The following is an 18,986-nucleotide window of genomic DNA, read 5'->3' as shown; positions in this document are numbered from 1 at the left end:
GATTTTAAATTCAGGTAAATCAATAAATCAGTTACGAGTAAGAATTAATTAAGAGCCATAAGCATTCGACCCTATTTAAATTTTGTCGATGTTATATTCGATATAACGTGGCAGCCCTTCCTGTACAAGAATCATATCATATAATTTTTAAATGAAATCTTTGCTGCGATTTGGACTTTTTAAAAGTGTTTATTCACTTCACTATCGTAATTTTGGGTGTAGAGGCATTTTTGTGTGCAATGTGAAAACTGAAACCAATCTAACATATGGATAACAAAATGCAAAGCATAGTGTGGTAACATTTGGTAAACAATTTAAGAAGCATTACCTTACAAGACCTTTCCCTTGGTACTCGAAAATGGCTCTAGAACTGAAATCGCAACAGTGAAATAAATGAATAATAGCCGTCATCTAACTGCTAGATCATCGGTCCCTCTAAATCCTGGTATATACTAGAGCGAACGAGTGTAAAACGTCGTTTACACTGCTGCAAACGAGTATTCATAGATAATTCGCCAATGTTCACTGCCATTCGTTTGTACTTGTGAACAAGTGTTTATACTGGAATGAAGGGATGAGAATAGAAGAGAACGAGCATAACATGCAAACTATAGACGCTGCCTATTTTAATTTTTTTAAATCTCTGCGCTAATAATCCTCTCACAACTTTCACTTGAAAACAACACTACTTATAGTAACAGGTCTGCGCGAGTGCGGATATCCCTAGTAATAACTGTGTCTGTTGCCAATATTTGTGGGTTATCTTTAAACTGTACAAAGTAAATTTTTAACATTAATTATGGTTTGCCGTCTGTGGCTCTTCAAAGTTGACACCGCCTAAATATGCTCGAAAAACACGCTTTCACTTGTATATTACCGCGTTTGCAGCCCCCTTTCAACAACAATCCAAAATTCATCGTTTTATGCCACTCTTATATCATTTACGATAAGTTACATGCAAAGTAAAAGAATTTAAATTAGAAATGACTGTCACTGAAATATGTCCAGCCTTAATTCGCATCATAACCGAGTGCGGATTTTGAAAACTTTCTAGTGTTAACCTGCACGTGGAGATCTTTTTTACCACCATAATCCGTATCAGAAGAGCTGTATAGCAAAGAGGAAATCGACGGCATGGAAGGCGAGTGTAAAACCCTTGTGACTGCAATACAGTCTGCATTTAAACAGTAACTCGCGAGAAATGTTTGTGTGTTACTTTTCATTTATTTCATTTCGCATATGATTGTGAGAAATAAACTTGGTTTGTAGAATTACAGGAGCTAATCTACATTCTTAGATTGAAAACTCGGGAAAAACCACAGCCGATAATGAGCTACAGTCAGCAGTGTGACGAATGCATTTCGCGCGCAGCGCTCTAGCCGAACGCAAATGAGCATCATTCATGTCACCGAAGATACAGCGTTGCCAATTCCGCAACAGGTCAGTTAGCATTGTAGCGTCGCCTGTGACATCTGTTGACCGACGGGAAAACTATTTTTACGGTTGCCTGTTTCGCCGTAAGGACGGTCAATCTGTTTCTTACGTGATCTGGGCTCCTAACCCTACTGGTGGTTGACCGTCCCTCAGATTCAAACATTTTTGAATTTGATGCTTTCACACTGTTTGGCTTTTCGATTTCTGATGAAGTTAAGGTTATTTCCATTGCCATCCCGTACCAGGACCTCGACGATCTGTGCTCAACCTAGGCCTCTCTGTTTCAGTCTAACTTAGGTTGTGCTTCAGACTGCCAGGAGCACATTGCTCTCCGGCCAGATGCTCAGCCATGGTTCTTCTGGGCTTGACCCAATCTGGTGACCTTACATCCAGCAGTCAAGCAAGAACTTGATTGACTACAGGCTGCTGGTGTCATTGAGCCCCTGAAAGCAAGTGCTTTGGTGACCCCATTAGTAGTGAACGCACAGTCCCTGACTGAAACTTATTCCATTCCCTGGCAGGAAGACCTTCTTGGCAAACTTACACGTGGTGAGTACTTCTCTAAGGTTGACGTGGCAGAGGCTTACCACCAGTTACCCTCGGATGAGGAAACCCAAAACACTGTTGTCATCAACATGCCTTTTGGATATATAAATACAAGTGCCTTCCATTCGGTATTCCCTTGGCCCCAGCCATTTTCAAGACATACCTGGAGCAGCTCACACAGCCCATCCCAGCTTGTGTCAATTACCTTGATGACTTTTTGGTCACCAGCCAAACACACGAGCATTTGTGGAACCTTGGTACCTTATTTCACACCCTGCAGGCCGCAGGCTTATCTTTCGGCTGGAAAAGTATAGTTTCTTTCAACCGGAAGTTGAATACCTGGGGCACTGGCTCGGTAAAGACAGCATTTGGCCATCGGATCACAACGTCGCCACAATCAACTCCCTTCCCTGCCCCAAGGATTTATCTGATCTCCAGGTTTTTTGGGCAAGGATAACTACTACTTAAAGTTTTTACCCTGGGCTGCTGACATTCCACAGCCCCTTAATCACTTCTGTCGCAAATGCGTGCCGTGCCTTTCGATGGGACTCCTGTGTGATCAAGCTTTTCTCCACTTGAAAAATATGCTCAAGTCTGTCCCTTGCCTGATTCCCTTCTCTCCGGACCTCCCCTTGCTTTTGGCGGCCAATGCTTTGGCTTATGGTATTGGGGCAGACCTGGCTCATAGGAATGAGGATGGCTTAGAACAGCCCATTGTGTATGCTCCCAAGATGCTGTCCCCAGCACAGAGGAACTATTCTCAGATTGAGAAAGAGGCTCTGGTGATTGTGTTTGCCATTCAAAAGTTTCACATCTACCTGTTTGGGATGAATTTCACTCTCCTCATTGATCACAAGCCGTTGATTACCGTATTCGGCCTACACAAACACACCTGCCAAAATGAACTAATCAGTGTCTCCAGTACTGGGTACTGTTTTTACACAATTCCACTTATGTTATCCGATATAAGCCCACCTCTCAATGCTCCATCGCAGATGCCTTGTCATGTCTCTCCTTGAGCCTGATGAGTTTGACTCACAGGAAGTCCTCTGCTTTCACATTGATATGGCCCATCAAGGTAAACTGGATGGATTTCAATCCCACCTCTCAATGCTCTATCGCAGATGCCTTGTCATGTCTCTCCTTGGGCCTGATTTGTTTGACTAGCAGGAAGTACTCTGCTTTCACATTGATATGGCCCACCAAGGTAAACTGGATGGATTTCCTGTCATGGCTGCACAGGTCACCTCTGCCACACTACTGGACCCCATTCTACAGCAGGTTCCCCACTATGTGACCCATGATTGGTCCACCTATCTGACTCACTGGTTGAAAACTGAATTCAGCCCCTGACAGCACCTCTCTCACAGGCTCTCACAGGGGCGGATGTCCTGTTGGTCACAGAGGACAATGGGGATGTCCTGTATGAAGGCGTTGGCTTGCTGGCATGTGTATTGGCCTGGCGTCGATGGCGACATTGAACACTTGGTCCGTGGATACACAGTGTTGTGCATCAGCAGGCCAGCCGTTCGCAATCATTTGCACCCTGGCCCATGCCTTGCCAGCCCTGGGACCACATCCATCTCAATTTTGCGGGCCTATTCTTGGGATCAATGTGGTTTCTCATTGTGGATGCATGCTCTAGACACCTGTAAGTGATGCGCATGGCGTCCGCCACAACTGATGCCACACTCAAGGCCTTGACTCAGATTCTTGCTGTCTCAGATTCTTGCTGTCTCCAATTATGGCCCCCAATTCATGGCAGCCTTCTTCCATGTATTCTGTGGGGCCAACAGTACCAAACACATGTGCACCCCTCCATTCCATTCGTCCTCCAATGGTACAGCAGAACGACTGGTCAGGACATTTAAATAACAGCTGACAAAAGCGATCAAATCCTCTGCCACCACATTGGCCCTCACCTTATTCCTGAGCACTTATCGCACCACACCGATGGATGGTCATAGTTTAGCCGAACACCTCCATGGGTGGCACCCACAGACCCTGCTCCAACTACTGACGCCATCACCTTCTGAGCCCCACTTCCGACCCTCTCATTGCTACACCCTGGGCACTAGAGATTAGCAAAGTCGTTCACCCTTGGGAACTAGTTCACTGGTGATCGCTCTTTTCTGGGAACCGTTCATTTTTACTCGTTCAACATTGATTGTGCTTGGTATATGCTTCTTATGAAAAATAAATTGAACATTAGTAGCATAGGTGACTGAAGATAGAAGGTGCCAAGAGGGAGCAATTGCCTCCCCCCTGGAGTACAGAGTCTTTATTCATAACACAATTCTCACACACTTGTAATTTTCGTAATTCTGCAAAACATCTCGTTTAGCCAACTGTAGCATTATGTGACTGATCGCAGTGAAATAATATAAGGTGGCACATGAAAAACCAGCCCCAAGTACAGACTGCTTGCCAGTTACACACAATTTGTTGACTGCTACGAGCAGAATAGATAAAAATGTAATAATTAGGCAGTGAAGGAATAACAAATAAGCTAACACAAACAACTTCAAAACAATAGGTGAAGATTGGTGGGCGACAATGAGCAGTCTAGTGCTCAGGGCCAATTTTTTGTGCGCCACCCTGTACCACTGAAATAACATTGTAGAAGTTAAAATATTCTCTTTACAAAATGTGACACCATACACTCGGTTACAAAGCACGAGCTTCATTCGTTTGTAAGTCGGTCTGTCTTCCATAACAATGAACATGTTATTTTACCTTGGATAAAAAAAAGACAGAAAATCGCCACATGTGTATGCCACATCGACGTCCTGTGCATGTGTAATTACAAAAAATCTTGCCTTTTTACAAGTATTTCTACTGCTGTATATTGAAATGGTGAAGTAAGCTGATACACCCATTTTGTTACCTGAAAAGATGTATGTCTTACATACCACATAATTTTTATGTAATTTATGTAATTATAAAATACATTTTAATTACCAGTTGTGGATGCTGAATAGAATATGAATAGAACCAGAAGTTCAGATTTAAAAAAAAGGTTTGAAACAGATCTAGAATGGGCTTGCGAAGTGATAAAACAAACAACAACAACAACTCGATGCTGAACTAACTATGAGCAGTTGGCAGTGGAACTGCAATGAGTGGCCACGCGAAAAAGGACGAGATTGGCCAAGCGAGACCGAGACTGAGACAGACAGGAATGGGACCGAGGCTGGAACGAGACCTGCCGACATGCCATTCGGGAATGAGACTGACCATTTCCCGTTCCTGGGAACTATAAGTAGAAAGCTGCGACCAAGACCGAGACAGACGGGAATGGGACTGGGGCTGGAACGAGACCAGCCGATGTGCCGTTGCGAGAAGAAGACTGACTGTTTTCTGTTCCCATGAACTAGAAGTAGAAAGTCACAACCAAAGTGAATTATGAAATACTGTTCCTTAGAATTCGTTCCTCACTCATTCTGTTCATCTTGGTGAACCATTCCTTTGGACCCGTTAGTTAACGAACAACCAATCTCTACTGGGCACAGCCGTGTGGGCCTGCTCTAATGGAAGCAAGGCTGCTTTGACTCCCACCACAGTAATCGTGACCCATAGGCACTGTGTGACATCGGTACAGACACAGAAGGGGCTCAAGTGCTGCCACTATAACCAACTCTGGCCTCATAACCCTTCGTGTTACCTCACTTCCCCCAAACCTCAGCCTCCTCCTAGTGTGCACAAGGTCCTCGAGTCGGCCTCACTGCTGATGACTTATGGCTCCGTGCACGCATTACTGGCACTCCTTCGTGCATCCTCAAGGATTGGAGGTGCCGTGCAATGCCCTGCCCTCCGGTGACGTTTTGATGGATTCCATGGACTGCCCTCCCAACCCACCTCTGGCAGTCAACGACACAGGACCTCCCTCCATTCTCTCCTTCCACCCACCACAGCATCATCCAGGGCATTTACACCCCTACATATGGGTTTCGTGGAGGAAGGGTTTGGTGTCAGAGAGTGTGGAAGCTGAATGCATGCCTGAGAGTATGGATCTGGATACTCACAAGGGGTCTCTGGCCTGTTCCGGGAGCCTCGTCGTGCAAATGCACCACTCTCCATACCACGTGTAATCCCCAGGCCATTCACTTTTCCTGCAGTCATGTATTTAGGTGACCACGCGCCTCTATGCTGGCAGTCTGGTACACACTGTAGTTTGCATGTGCCTCTCGGCCATACTGTGTTGTGATATGTGCTGTCATTGTTTGGAGTGTTCCTGTGTTGTTGTTGTCTTGCTGTTTATCACCTCAGTTCTTGCTCGCTTGCATCATGTTGTGTCCTGGTTGGCTGTTGTGTCTGTCATCCCCTACTAGTTCGTCTGTCCTGTCTGTTCATTGTTAGCAATTCCTCCAGCGGCTCCCCCACCTGGTGGCTTTGCGTATCCATTCTCTACCATGCACCCCTCACTGGTCGATTGTGGCTATAACAATGGCCATAAATGTTGATGCTGTGAGCAACAGTGACATCACAGCTGGCAGTTAGAGTATGTATATAAGGATGTACCAGCAACCCATCAGCAGTCATTCACTTGACAACGGTTAGCAGGTGCTTGGTCAAAAACACAAAGCATTTTAACCATGAGATGTGGCTGCAATCCCAAGACCATTTTATTCTACTTTCCACAATAATGTTTCTGTCTTCCACACCTGTTTCGTCGATTTTTTTCTGCTGTTTCAGTTATGAACATTAACAACAACTGTTCTTTCAGCTCTGTATCAACTGATATTATTATATTTTCAGTTTTCTCGTCCATCAGAGCATCCTTTGCCTAGTAATCATCATGCACTTTTTAACATGACATACCATTATTCTCTGGTCTTCTGATATTACAGAAGCAAAAGCAATAGCTGCTATATTTTTAACCAACAAAATGAGGTGTTTGATATATTAAGGCTATATTTCTTATTCTTTGCAAGGTTCCAGATCAGTTTTTGGGATTTCATGTGCATCGTATGGCAGCAGGCAGAGAACAACAGATCCACTTCCTTGCAAAATTTTGTCTGTGGAATAAACTGTAGAATGTTGATGCTCTTTAAGGAATGCAAGTTCAGGTTTACATTGATCAGATTCCTACTGTATGTTATTACTGGCTGGTTGGAGCTCTACTTCAGTTTTTAGCAAAATTGAGGAAGTTGATTTATTTTTCTGCTCTCTAGATATGGAGCATTATCAAACAGACCCTTCTTCTAGATGATAATTGTAGAATAAGCTGGGACTCTATGTAATTTTTTCTTAACTTTTGTTGTCTTCTTCTGAAAGCTAGTCCAAAGTTCTATTTTTTGAGTTATAAACAGAGAGTGTACGCGTAATGAAACTCACATGTACAGCAATTAAACACTGACCAGCATTTTTGTTTTCTAATACTCCTTGCACAATTTTATCTTGCCAACATTTATCCATTGGCCATACTACACTAGACCTTTACCAAAATAAATTAAAGCTGCCAGTGGTTTCTTTGAACAAAACACGGTTTCATGCAAGCATGAAACCATGTGTTGTCTAAATTAATCACTGGCAGCTTTAATTCTGATCATTCATCTTTTTGGTAAAAATGTAATGTAGTATGGCCTTTTGCAACTATATGATCTCATTCAGACATGATGACTCATTTAGTCTGGCAACTTTCACAACCAATTCCAATACACAAAATAGATTTTTTCTCAGAGTTTCATTGCCAGCTTTAAAGTCTAATTTTGTACAGCAAAAGCGTGGGATTTTTATAAGTTGTGATTTCCCTGTATTGTTCATAATTAATATCACAGAAATTGATGCTGAATAACACACTACTGTCAACAGAATATTCCTTGTGTGTAGTTTGCTTCTTTTGCTTTGGGATGGATACTTAAATCTCAGTACACTCAGCTTTACATCCCTCCTTCCATAATTTACATACTATTGATTTATTCAACTTCTGCTTTTGGTTATTGCCTTTTACTTGCATTTTCTGCCACATTTTTGTTGACACTGTCATACGTTTCTCCTTCTTATTATGAATAAATTTAATGACTTTAACAGCAAGCTGTCACACCAGGATGTGACAACATCTTCTGTAACCACTTTCTGTGCTTGTACTGTGAGGTTACACCACTTTGAATTGGAATGTGGCTGGAGTAGTAATCTAGACACACACATATGAGCACACGCACCCGCTTGCACAGGCACCATTGTACATAGGGAAAGAAAACATTACCCGTTATATAGTTTTATTCTTTCCCTCAGAGTTACTTTCTGTGTGGAGAAATAAAGTAATAAACTCAAATAAATCTCAAAGAATACAAAATATGTGAATTTTAAATGTACCATTTGATGTGATGAACAGTGCCTTACATATAGTATCTCATCTCATATAGAATTTCAGTGATAAATTCATTAACGTTCCATTACAGCTGATCAAACTACTTACGAAACAGACAGCATTTTGAGAAATAAAATGAACACCTTGCTACAGTTACTCTTCATGCTGTATTCACACCAATAGATCAGATATAGTTTTTGTTCCATAAAGCCACAGTGAGGAGCACTTCAAGGATGTAGAACATATCACAGAACAAGAATAATTAATAAGTAATGAGAGAGAGAGAAACAAGTGTTAATTCCCTTCTAAATACCAAAAGTGCAACAATCTTGGGTGTGGAATAAGTAAAAAATCTTAAAGATACTTTCATTTTATAGGTAACAATACACTTGTCACAAAACATGTAAATGTATAAATGTACAGTATACTGCACGTGATATTACTTGCACTCTTGTAACCACAAGCAATCAAACAGAAAACAACACTTCACAATGCTGCCTATGGAGACGCACAGAACTCTGATTTTATTTAATAATCACATTATCTGACATTATTAATAATAGATACAGAAATCAGTTGCAATAAGAAATTCATCAGTGTAATAGAAAGGATACCTCAGCAATAAATCCCAAATGCTCCTTATAAACTATGCATTTGTAGTTAAACTTTTTATGGCTGCTGGCAAATTACTGAAAACATTTGTTCCTGAATAATGGATGCCTTTGTGGACCAAAGTAAGTGCCATTAAATCTTTATGAACACTATTCTTATTTCTAGTACTGATACCATGAACTGATCTGTTATTATGAAAATGAGATGTTTTAATTAAGGAACAAATATACTGGGAAGCATTAGTTAGTATACCCATTTCCTTGAACAGGCATTGGTGGATTTCATGCCCTCATTTGTTGGGGTCTGCTGCCATGATTTTTTTTCTGACAAGTATCATCATTTGTTTCATTAGCAATCAAGTATCACTGACAGATGTTTGTAATCTATTTTATGTCCTTTGGCTGGCTTTACCGTCCATAACAGTTGCTGGTGTCATATCAGTACTGTTCTGTGTGGTGCATTACTTATTGTTATGCTGTCTTCGCTCCTTCTGCAAGCAAGCATGAAACCCCAGAATTTAGAATGACAAAATGTTAAGGCAGCAATTATGAAAAGAATAGACTACCACTCACCATAAAAATGGCGTGTTGAGTTGCAGACAGGTACCACAAAAATACTGTTACTCACTTAGCTTTCAGCCAAAGCCTTCTGCAGAAGAGAAAGGGAAAATAGACACACATTCACATAAGCAGACACACCTCATGCGCACAAGACCGCTGTCTCCATCCACTTTAACCAGACTGCTAGCTGGCCAGTCTGGCTAAAGTGGCCAGAGATAAAAGGTCATGTTTGTATCAGGTATGACTGCTTGCAGGAAAGTGTGTGTGTGTGTGGGTGGCTGTAAGTGTGTAACAATCTTCTCATTGGCCCTGTCTGAAACTCAGCATGTTATCTTTACAGTGAGTAGCAGCAATCTATTACTAATATTCTAACCTGACTTTCCACTATTTCAAAATATAAAGTCATTCAGACTGAGAGTGAACTGATCCATTTTACACTTAATGATTTGAAACATGCTAAATTTGCTCTGGATATTTAAAATATTAAAGAAGTTCATGCAATTGTCAGGTAAACACTCAGATATTTTGTTATATTTGAATTACATCTGTCTCATAAATAACTCTGAAAATAAATATCCATCATGCTTGAATTCAAACAGAATAATGCAAAATTTAATCATGTGTGTGCTATATACTAAAATAAATTTAATACTTTTTTCAGGGTTTATAGTACTGCTATGTCTTATTTTGGCAATAATTGAGCCATATGTATTACGTCTAAGGCAATGGTTTATGGGCTACTATTATCCTCAAAGAGCACAACAGAGGGCTGTATGGCTTTACAACCGTATACTTAGATCAAGAGAAAATTTTCTTAAATTTGCTCGTAGACACCTAAGAAGAAAGTTTGGTAAGGGAAAAAGAGGAGGAGATGAGGAGTCATTTTTTACCCAGTTATGGCAGAGGTAAAAAACACTTTTAAAATTAGAACAATTTTTCTATGTGTAACATAGCAGTCATGTGCAATGTTTATAGTGTTCCAGATATTTTTGTTGGAGAGCAACATGTATTTGTAACATTTTGCACACTAACATTGTTCAAATATTTTAACACTTAAGGCAGAAGGCTTTTGTTCTCAAATCCATCATATTTTCATTTGTTTATGTTTTCAAGTTTCCTATTGCTTATGTTTGCATTATTGTTTATGTTTGCATCGGGAGACATTTATTTGTATTCGATAGACACAAATATTAATATAGAGCACAATAAATAAATTTTATATGTCATAATTGCTCCTGTAATGACTGCATTGTGCTATTATCTCTTATTCTAGTTATGTCAGAAAACACTCCAGTGTTTTGTGTAAATATATCAACAGAAAAGCTAGCACTACTCCTCATAGAGTCCATAAACAAAGTCTGTGAAATGTGAGGTCCATTGTATCAAGTTCCATGTGGAATTTCAATGAATATCTCCCAGGAAATACCAGAGCAAGGCTATGGGTGGTTTGTGCTGCATCTTTTTGGGTTGTATGTTGTGAGGAATGAAGCTCTCATAACACGCTGTAGGGGTATTTTGGCAGTGACGTACTTGCTTGCTGTAGAGCATCCTGAAGTTGTGCAGCTTCTTTGGGCTTCTCTTCTGTATCACTATTTATCTCCATGGATACAGCACCCACCTCCAAGTGACTGTATAAAGCTTGAAGTGTTGAATCGTGTTTTTCTGGTGAGTTAGAGACTCGAGAGTTGTAGGGTGGAATCCATTTTGCCACAATGTTTGTACTGAAGCTGATATCAGTGGTGTTGTATTTGAAGTTGAAGAGGCTAGCAAGACTTTTGATGGCCATCTGCAAATTGATGCCCATATTATCACAAATGTACAAGAATGGACACCTGATAGTCCTAGATATGTTGACATGGATGTAGTGGCAGCCTTAGACGTCTGCAAGGCTGCAAAGCCAGCTGGGTTAGAGCATGATATGACAGTTACAGTACACTGGTTCGTAGTGGTGGCAGTGGTGCAGTTCTAGGGCTCAACTGTAGTTCTGAAGGCAGTGACACTTGTTTTTGAGCCAGGAAGAGTAGCAAGATAACAGTGGAAATAGTTGATGTGGTAACTGAGCTCACAGCTAAGTCTCATGATGCCTCCACCATGATGACATTCCATCCTGTCTCCTGCTAAAAGTCGTGGCCAAATTTGTAGTGCCAAGTCAGAACTACATTGTGTAATGTGGATGTCAGTATGGCAGCAGGAGAGAGAGAAACATACATACTTGATGTTCATGCAGGATCTCTGTTGGACTCTTGCTGTTTGCCAGTGTATTTCCATAAGTTAAGGTTGCATTATAATGTTGGATATTTGTGTTTTGAATTTTGAATTAATCTCCTGTCTACTCATTTTCTTGGGGGACTGAACTGTGAGGAAATGAGGTGGAGATTGTATTTTGTTTACAGAAGCTTCAAAATTGGTGAGAGGCAAGTTGGGGTCAATTACTTGAGATGATTGTATGTGGGAACTTTCATATAATGCTTTAGTATTCACATTAATTTTAGACTTAATGTTATTGTTATGGACTGCAGTCTGAAGACTGGTTTTATGCAGCACTCCACACTAGTCCAGTCCTGTACAAGTCTATTTTTCTGTGCATCACTACTGCAAACTACTTACGCTCAAAGCTGCTTACTGTAATCAGATTTTGTTCTCCTTCCATACCTTGCACAGTGCCACAGCACACATTCCTCCACCACCATATTAACTATTCCTACATCAACCTATTCCTTATTTTAGTTATGGCGTGTAACAAATTTCTTTTCGTGTCACTTCAGTTCAGTAACTCTTCATTAATTAGCTAACATATCCTTCTACTCTTCAATATTTTTCTGTGGTGCCACACTTTCTTCTTGTTTGAACTGTTTATCATCCACATTTCACTTCTGTACAATGCTTCACTTCAGACAAATACCTTCAGGAACAAATCCATAACATTTAAATTTGCTTTTGATGTTAACAAATTTATCTTTTTTAGAAATGTTCCTTGCCATTTCCAGTCAGCTTTCTGTATCCTCTCTAATTCTGCCACCATCTGGTATTTTGTTTCCCACATAGCAAAACCTCCTATTACATTCAGCATCTCCTTTTGTAATCTAATTCTCTCAGCAACACCTACTTTAATTTGACTAAACCTCATAACTTTCATTGATGTTCATCTTGTTACCTGTTTGCCTTACACTTTCATGAAGTTCTGCTAGGTGGTGCCAATATATGCAGGCCTCAAAATGGCATCTGTAACAGAGGTGCATTCCAAGCAGAGAGCTGTCATTGAGTTTCTTTCAGTGAAAAGCCAGAGCATCACAGATATTAACAGGAACTTTCAGATGATCTGCAAAGATGTGGCAGTGAACAAAAATATGGTGAGTCATTAGGTGAGGCATCTGTCCTAATCACTAAAAGGTTGTGCAAACATGTCCAGTCTCTTGCATGCTGGCCGGCCGCACAGTTGTGATTCCTGCAATGTTGGAATGTGCGGACATACTAATTCAATGTGATCTAGTGTATTATAATAATAAAAAATGTAATTAAAAGGAAAAATTAAAGGTATTGATTGATAATTGTCCTTTCAGTTGCAATGAAAAGAGAATATTAGTACAGTGTATTATTAGGAAATGTTCTGCATGTACAAAATTGTACTATTGTTCATTCACTTTACCTTGCGTTATTTCTTTTCCTGTATCCATCACTATCCTTCTGTTGATTTTATGAAAATATGACCATGGACTTCTTTTCCTCCATTTCAGTTGTAGATGCAGGCAGTTGACTCCAGGCAACACCAGTGCTTCTCAAGACGATATAAAATATGAAGGAAATTTTCTTAACTTGGTTCTATTTCACTTTAATAAAAATACTTAGTACTGGTATTAAGTCTTCTCTTATTCAGAAAAACATATAATGCAAAACACTCGTAGCCCATCATACTCCAAGCGATACGTCTTAACCAAACTTCTACATATGGCAGAGTGAAACAAAATCATGTACAAAAAAGTGAATGATGTTTTATGGTGAAATGTCTACACTTTATTGCACATTCATAACTGATGTCTTTGCCTATGCTTATAGTTGGTCTTTTATTTCTGCCATTATCGCTGTTTCATTTTTTAATAAATTTTAACGTAACCATATCCGGCGGGTCTTTCGCCATGTACCTACACACTATGTATCACAGTCAAACACCTCACTGCACAACAAACATCACCAGTTGTGGTACCCAAAGACATGTGCCTGCTGGGTTCCTTGCCACCTAACAGAAGACATAAAGAACAATGAGTTTGGCCACACCCTTATGCCAGCTTACTGGGAGGGCTTATTTGCCTGGGTGGTACCACTCTACTGGTCATCATCGGAGCCAACATTTTGCTACATCAATAATGTCCCCATCATCCACATACTGCTTTCCGTGGAGTGCATCCTTCATTTGGCCAAACATGGTATATTCACTGCCCCATTCTGTGAGGTGATTGGTAAGCTGCCTCCACCAGAGCTACCAGTTTATGGGTGTAGAACTCTGTATAAATTTCCAGGGAGGATTACAGTAAAAGAAGTTAAATGTCTTCTTCTTCTCTCTCTCTCTCTCCTTTTTTTTTTTTTTTTTTTTTTTTTAAGTAGCGCATTTTAATTTTTTTTTAGTAAAAGGTTTTTAGTAGCGCATTTTAAATAAAAGATTGACAATTATATTCATCAATTATATTCATAGATGTGTGTGTTTCACTGATACCTAGCTTATTAACAGTTCATAAAACATCCAGTTTTCAATGAGGATCATTGAGATCCCTTTACAGGAGTAATACTCATACTACACTACACTAACATTTATTCCAGGACTATACTGCTCATGTTATAATAAAACGAATTTGAGGGATCAATGTCTCACCTCATCACAGGGTCACATTAACCCCCTTTCAATTATTTTTTTTTCTTCTAACCTATGAAAAATATAACATACACAGACAATACAGGTGTTAGTACAGAAATAATATAAAGAAATAATGTACAATAATAAAAATCACCATGAATAGAAATTGATGTATGTAAGATATATTCCACCAAAAAATGATGGTACATGTATCAATTACATTAAAAATATAATGGAAAAGGCAACACTATTAATGGTATGCTATTGTCAAAACTGGAATGTAATATTTTGTGAGTGAGTGCTACATGTTAACAAATCAGTCTTAACATGTTTATCATTATCCGTGACAACCATACCGGGTGGCAAAGTTCCTTTCTAATGTGGAAAATATTAACTAAATTATGCGTGTTCATCTGCTGCAACCATGAGAATAGAATGAACAGAAGAATAGGCCTAAGATATGGGAGGTTACAATGGTGACTACGACAGGACTTCGAACCCCATCAGCAAAAGAAAAATCAGAGTGAGCTTGGAAGGAAATGCTTCATAGTGCCTAGAAAATTCATCAAGATATGTGTCGGATAGAATTTTGTGAATTACATAGACAGTGAACTTTCGTAGTGATTGTTGATTCTTTTTAATAGGGTAATGGGAGGGGGGAAGAAAAATTCAGCATAAGGTCTTTATTTCTTAATACCGGGTGATCAAAAAGTCAGTATAAATTTGAAAACTGAATAAATCATGGAATAATGTAGATAGAGAGGTACAAATTGACACACATGCTTCTGGACATTCTCCCTCAATCTTTTCAAAACCTCCAAGTAGAATTTCTGGTTGATAGTTTGACTCAGGGTAACGAACTCATCATGCACAACACCTCTGCAATCAAAGAAACAAATGAGCATTGTCTTGATGTTTGACTTCACTTGGCAGGCTTTTTTGGGAAGAGGAAGGCCACTTATCTTCCACTGGCTTGATTGCTGCTTTGTTTCAGGGTCATATCCGTAGCACCATGATTCATCATCAGTAATCACCTTGGAAAAAAATTCAGGGCTCCCTCATGCCTGAAGTTGACAATCCCTTTGCTCGTCTGTGAGAAGGTGAGGGGCAAATTTGGTTGCAACCCTTCTCATGAGCAAATCTTTGGATAAAATCCTCTGAATTGAACTCCATGATATTCAAGACATCTCACAGAGATTATCAATGGTTTGGCGATGGTCTTTAGAAACTAGGGCATTGATTTTGTTGACATTTTCATCACTTCTTGACGTTGAGGGATGTCTTGAACAGAGCTGGTCTTCAATTGATATTTCTCCATTTTTAAAACGTGAAAGCCACCAGTTTCACTTAGGGCAGCATCACCATAAGCATTCTTACATGGGCAGTTTCTCCAACAGGAAACAAAATTTCACAGTTGTGCTTTGCTCTTGACAGTCGGCCATCACATTTTTGCTGAAATGGAAAAGTTGTTTTTCTAAGAAAAACTCTCACGGACGAACCAATGCACTCACAGTGACACAACTTCACACACTGACTCAGGTGGTGCGACCATAACAGACACCTGGTCAAATAAGGGGTTCCCCCACTTTCCCTCCCCACCGCAGACCAATTCATGTTACTTTTGGGTCTCCCCTCGTAATTCCCACTACAAAACTGGCTAGTGCAGCTAATATTGTCAATAAAGTGTAACTTGTAAAAGTGCATTATTGGATGGTTCAGTAGGAGAGAATTTCACAAAATCTGTATATATTCTAAGTAATGAAGATGTAGATTTTGATTCAAATGAACCAAAATTATCTATACAGACTAAGAATGTTCAAATCGGAAATGAGTGACTTGCATTATGGCTTATTGTTACTGGCTGTCCAGGAAACACAGAAGATCAACAAATAATCAACAAATAAATAATAGATAGGCCTGCATGGCACATCATAAGTGAGTTATTAAAGTGCAGATATGATAAACTGAAATCTGAATTAGATTTGCAAAGTGAAAATGTTGAAACTGAAATTGTGACTCTAAAAATGGACTTAAATGAACATAAAGAAGACAGTCAGAGGTCTGCTAACAGAACAGTTCATCTCATTTAATCAACAAAACACTGAGACTGCTAAAGTTAAATGTGACTCTTTCACAAACACAACAAAATTTATACATTGTTTATGGATGTTCAGACACAATACAAGACACTTGAACCTAAATTTAACAACATTAATAATAGCATCAGCAATAATGACAATAATATGGAAGGGTTTGATCATAAAACATTTAAACAGGAAATTAACTGGTGTTTGGAACAAAGAAGTTGTGATTTTATAGTACCACCATTAAACCAAGGATTTTGCAATTACTCCAATATGCAAAAATTTAGAGAATCCATCCAGGAAATGGAATACATTTGGTTGGTTTCCTGGGACAGTTTCATAATGCTTTCCCCACTGCATGTTCTGAAGGCCAAAACTCAAAATATGCATAAGTTATAGATTTGAATTAATGTCGCCACCAGTACGTGATCAGAACAGAAGCACAATAAGTAGTTATTTTCATTTTCAGTAGGCTAAAAATGTCTTAATTTAAAGATTACCGCTCACTGCGCAGGAAAGATTTGCTGTAATGCTGCATCACAGTTTTGAAAAAGTGTTATTCAAGTCCAATTGCCTATAGGTCATTAATGATGAACACCGAATGCAGAAAGGAATACAAAGTAATTGATTTTATCAAAATTCAGGCATGAAGCAGCAACAACACTACAATAATAATAATGAGCAGCGTGGAAATCATAGACAGGTTGTTGTTGTTGTTGTTGTTGTTGTGGTCTTCAGTCCTGCGACTGGTTTGATGTAGCTCTCCATGCTACTCTATCCTGTGCAAGCTTCTTCATCTCCCAGTACCTACTGCAACCTACATCCTTCTGAATCTGCTTAGTGTATTCATCTCTTGGTCTCCCCCTACGATTTTTACCCTCCACGCTGCCCTCCAGTACTAAATTGGTGATCCCTTGATGCCTCAGAACATTTCCTACCAACCGATCCCTTCTTCTGGTCAAGTTGTGCCACAAACTCCTCTTCTCCCCAATCCTACTCAGTACCTCCTCATTAGTTATGTGATCTACCCATCTAATCTTCAGCATTCTTCTGTAGCACCACATTTCGAAAGCTTCTATTCTCTTCTTGTCCAAAGTATTTACCGTCCATGTTTCACTTCCATACATGGCTACACTCCATACAAATACTTTCAGAAATGACTTCCTGACACTTAAATCTATACTCGATGTTAACAAATTTCTCTTCTTCAGAAACGCTTTCCTTGCCATTGCCGGTCTACATTTTATATCCTCTCTACTTCGACCATCATCAGTTATTTTGCTCCCCAAATACCAAAACTCCTTTACTACTTCTAGTGTCTCATTTCCTAATCTAATACCCTCAACATCACCCGACTTAATTCGACTACATTCCATTATCCTCGTTTTGCTTTTGTTGATGTTCTTCTTATATCCTCCCTTCAAGACACCATCCATTCCGTTCAACTGCTCTTCCAAGTCCTTTGCTGTCTCTGACAGAATTACAATGTCATCGGCAAACCTCAAAGTTTTTATTTCTTCTCCATGGATTTTAATACCTACTCCGAATTTCTCTTTTGTTTCCTTTACTGCTTGCTCAATATACAGATTGAATAACATCGGGGAGAGGCTACAACCCTGTCTTACTCCCTTCCCAACCACTGCTTCCCTTTCATGTCCCTCGACTCTTATAACTGCCATCTGGTTTCTGTACAAATTGTAAATAGCCTTTCGCTCCCTGTATTTTACCCCTGCCACCTTTAGAATTTGAAAGAGAGTATTCCAGTTAACATTGTCAAAAGCTTTCTCTAAGTCTACAAATGCTAGAAACGTAGGTTTGCCTTTCCTTAATCTTTCTTCTAAGATAAGTCGTAAGGTCAGTATTGTCTCACATGTTCCAGTATTTCTACGGAATCCAAACTGATCTTCCCCGAGGTTGGCTTCTACTAGTTTTTCCATTCGTCTGTAAAGAATTCGCGTTAGTATTTTGCAGCCGTGACTTATTAAACTGATAGTTCGGTAATTTTCACATCTGTCAACACCTGCTTTCTTTGGGATTGGAATTATTATATTCTTCTTGAAGTCTGAGGGTATTTCGCCTGTTTCATACATCTTGCTCACCAGATGGTAGAGTTTTGTCAGCACTGGCTCTCCCAAGGCCGCCAGTAGTTCCAATGGAATGTTGTCTACTCCGGGGGCCTTGTTTCGATTCAGGTCTTTCAGTGCTCTGTCAAACTCATCACGCAGTATCTTATCTCCCATTTCATCTTCATCTACATCCTCTTCCATTTCCATAATATTGTCCTCAAGTACATCGCCCTTGTATAGACCCTCTATATACTCCTTCCACCTTTCTGCTTTCCCTTCTTTGCTTAGAACTGGGTTTCCATCTGAGCTCTTGATGTTCATACAAGTGGTTCTCTTATCTCCAAAGGTCTCTTTAATTTTCCTGTAGGCAGTATCTATCTTACCCCTAGTAAGATAAGCGTCTACATCCTTACATTTGTCCTCTAGCCATCCCTGCTTAGCCATTTTGCACTTCCTGTCGATCTCATTTTTGAGACGTTTGTATTCCTTTTTGCCTGCTTCACTTACTGCATTTTTATATTTTCT

General features: G+C 39.7%; 1 protein-coding gene across 1 annotated transcript in view; it reads left to right on the top strand.

The window, feature by feature from the left end:
- LOC126236889 (DC-STAMP domain-containing protein 2) overlaps window positions 1-18,986 on the top strand; it is a 291,191-nt gene that overhangs the window by 216,398 nt on the left and 55,807 nt on the right. The window contains exon 11 of the mRNA XM_049946567.1: window positions 10,127-10,370. Within this exon, the coding sequence (XP_049802524.1) occupies window positions 10,127-10,370 (244 nt within the window). The remainder of the gene's footprint in view (window positions 1-10,126; window positions 10,371-18,986) is intronic.

The sequence above is a fragment of the Schistocerca nitens genome, chromosome 1, assembly GCF_023898315.1.
Source record: "Schistocerca nitens isolate TAMUIC-IGC-003100 chromosome 1, iqSchNite1.1, whole genome shotgun sequence".
NCBI classification, from domain to species: Eukaryota; Metazoa; Arthropoda; class Insecta; order Orthoptera; family Acrididae; genus Schistocerca; species Schistocerca nitens.
Note: the sequence above shows the minus strand (reverse complement) of the source record. Positions and strands in the feature narration are given on the sequence as shown.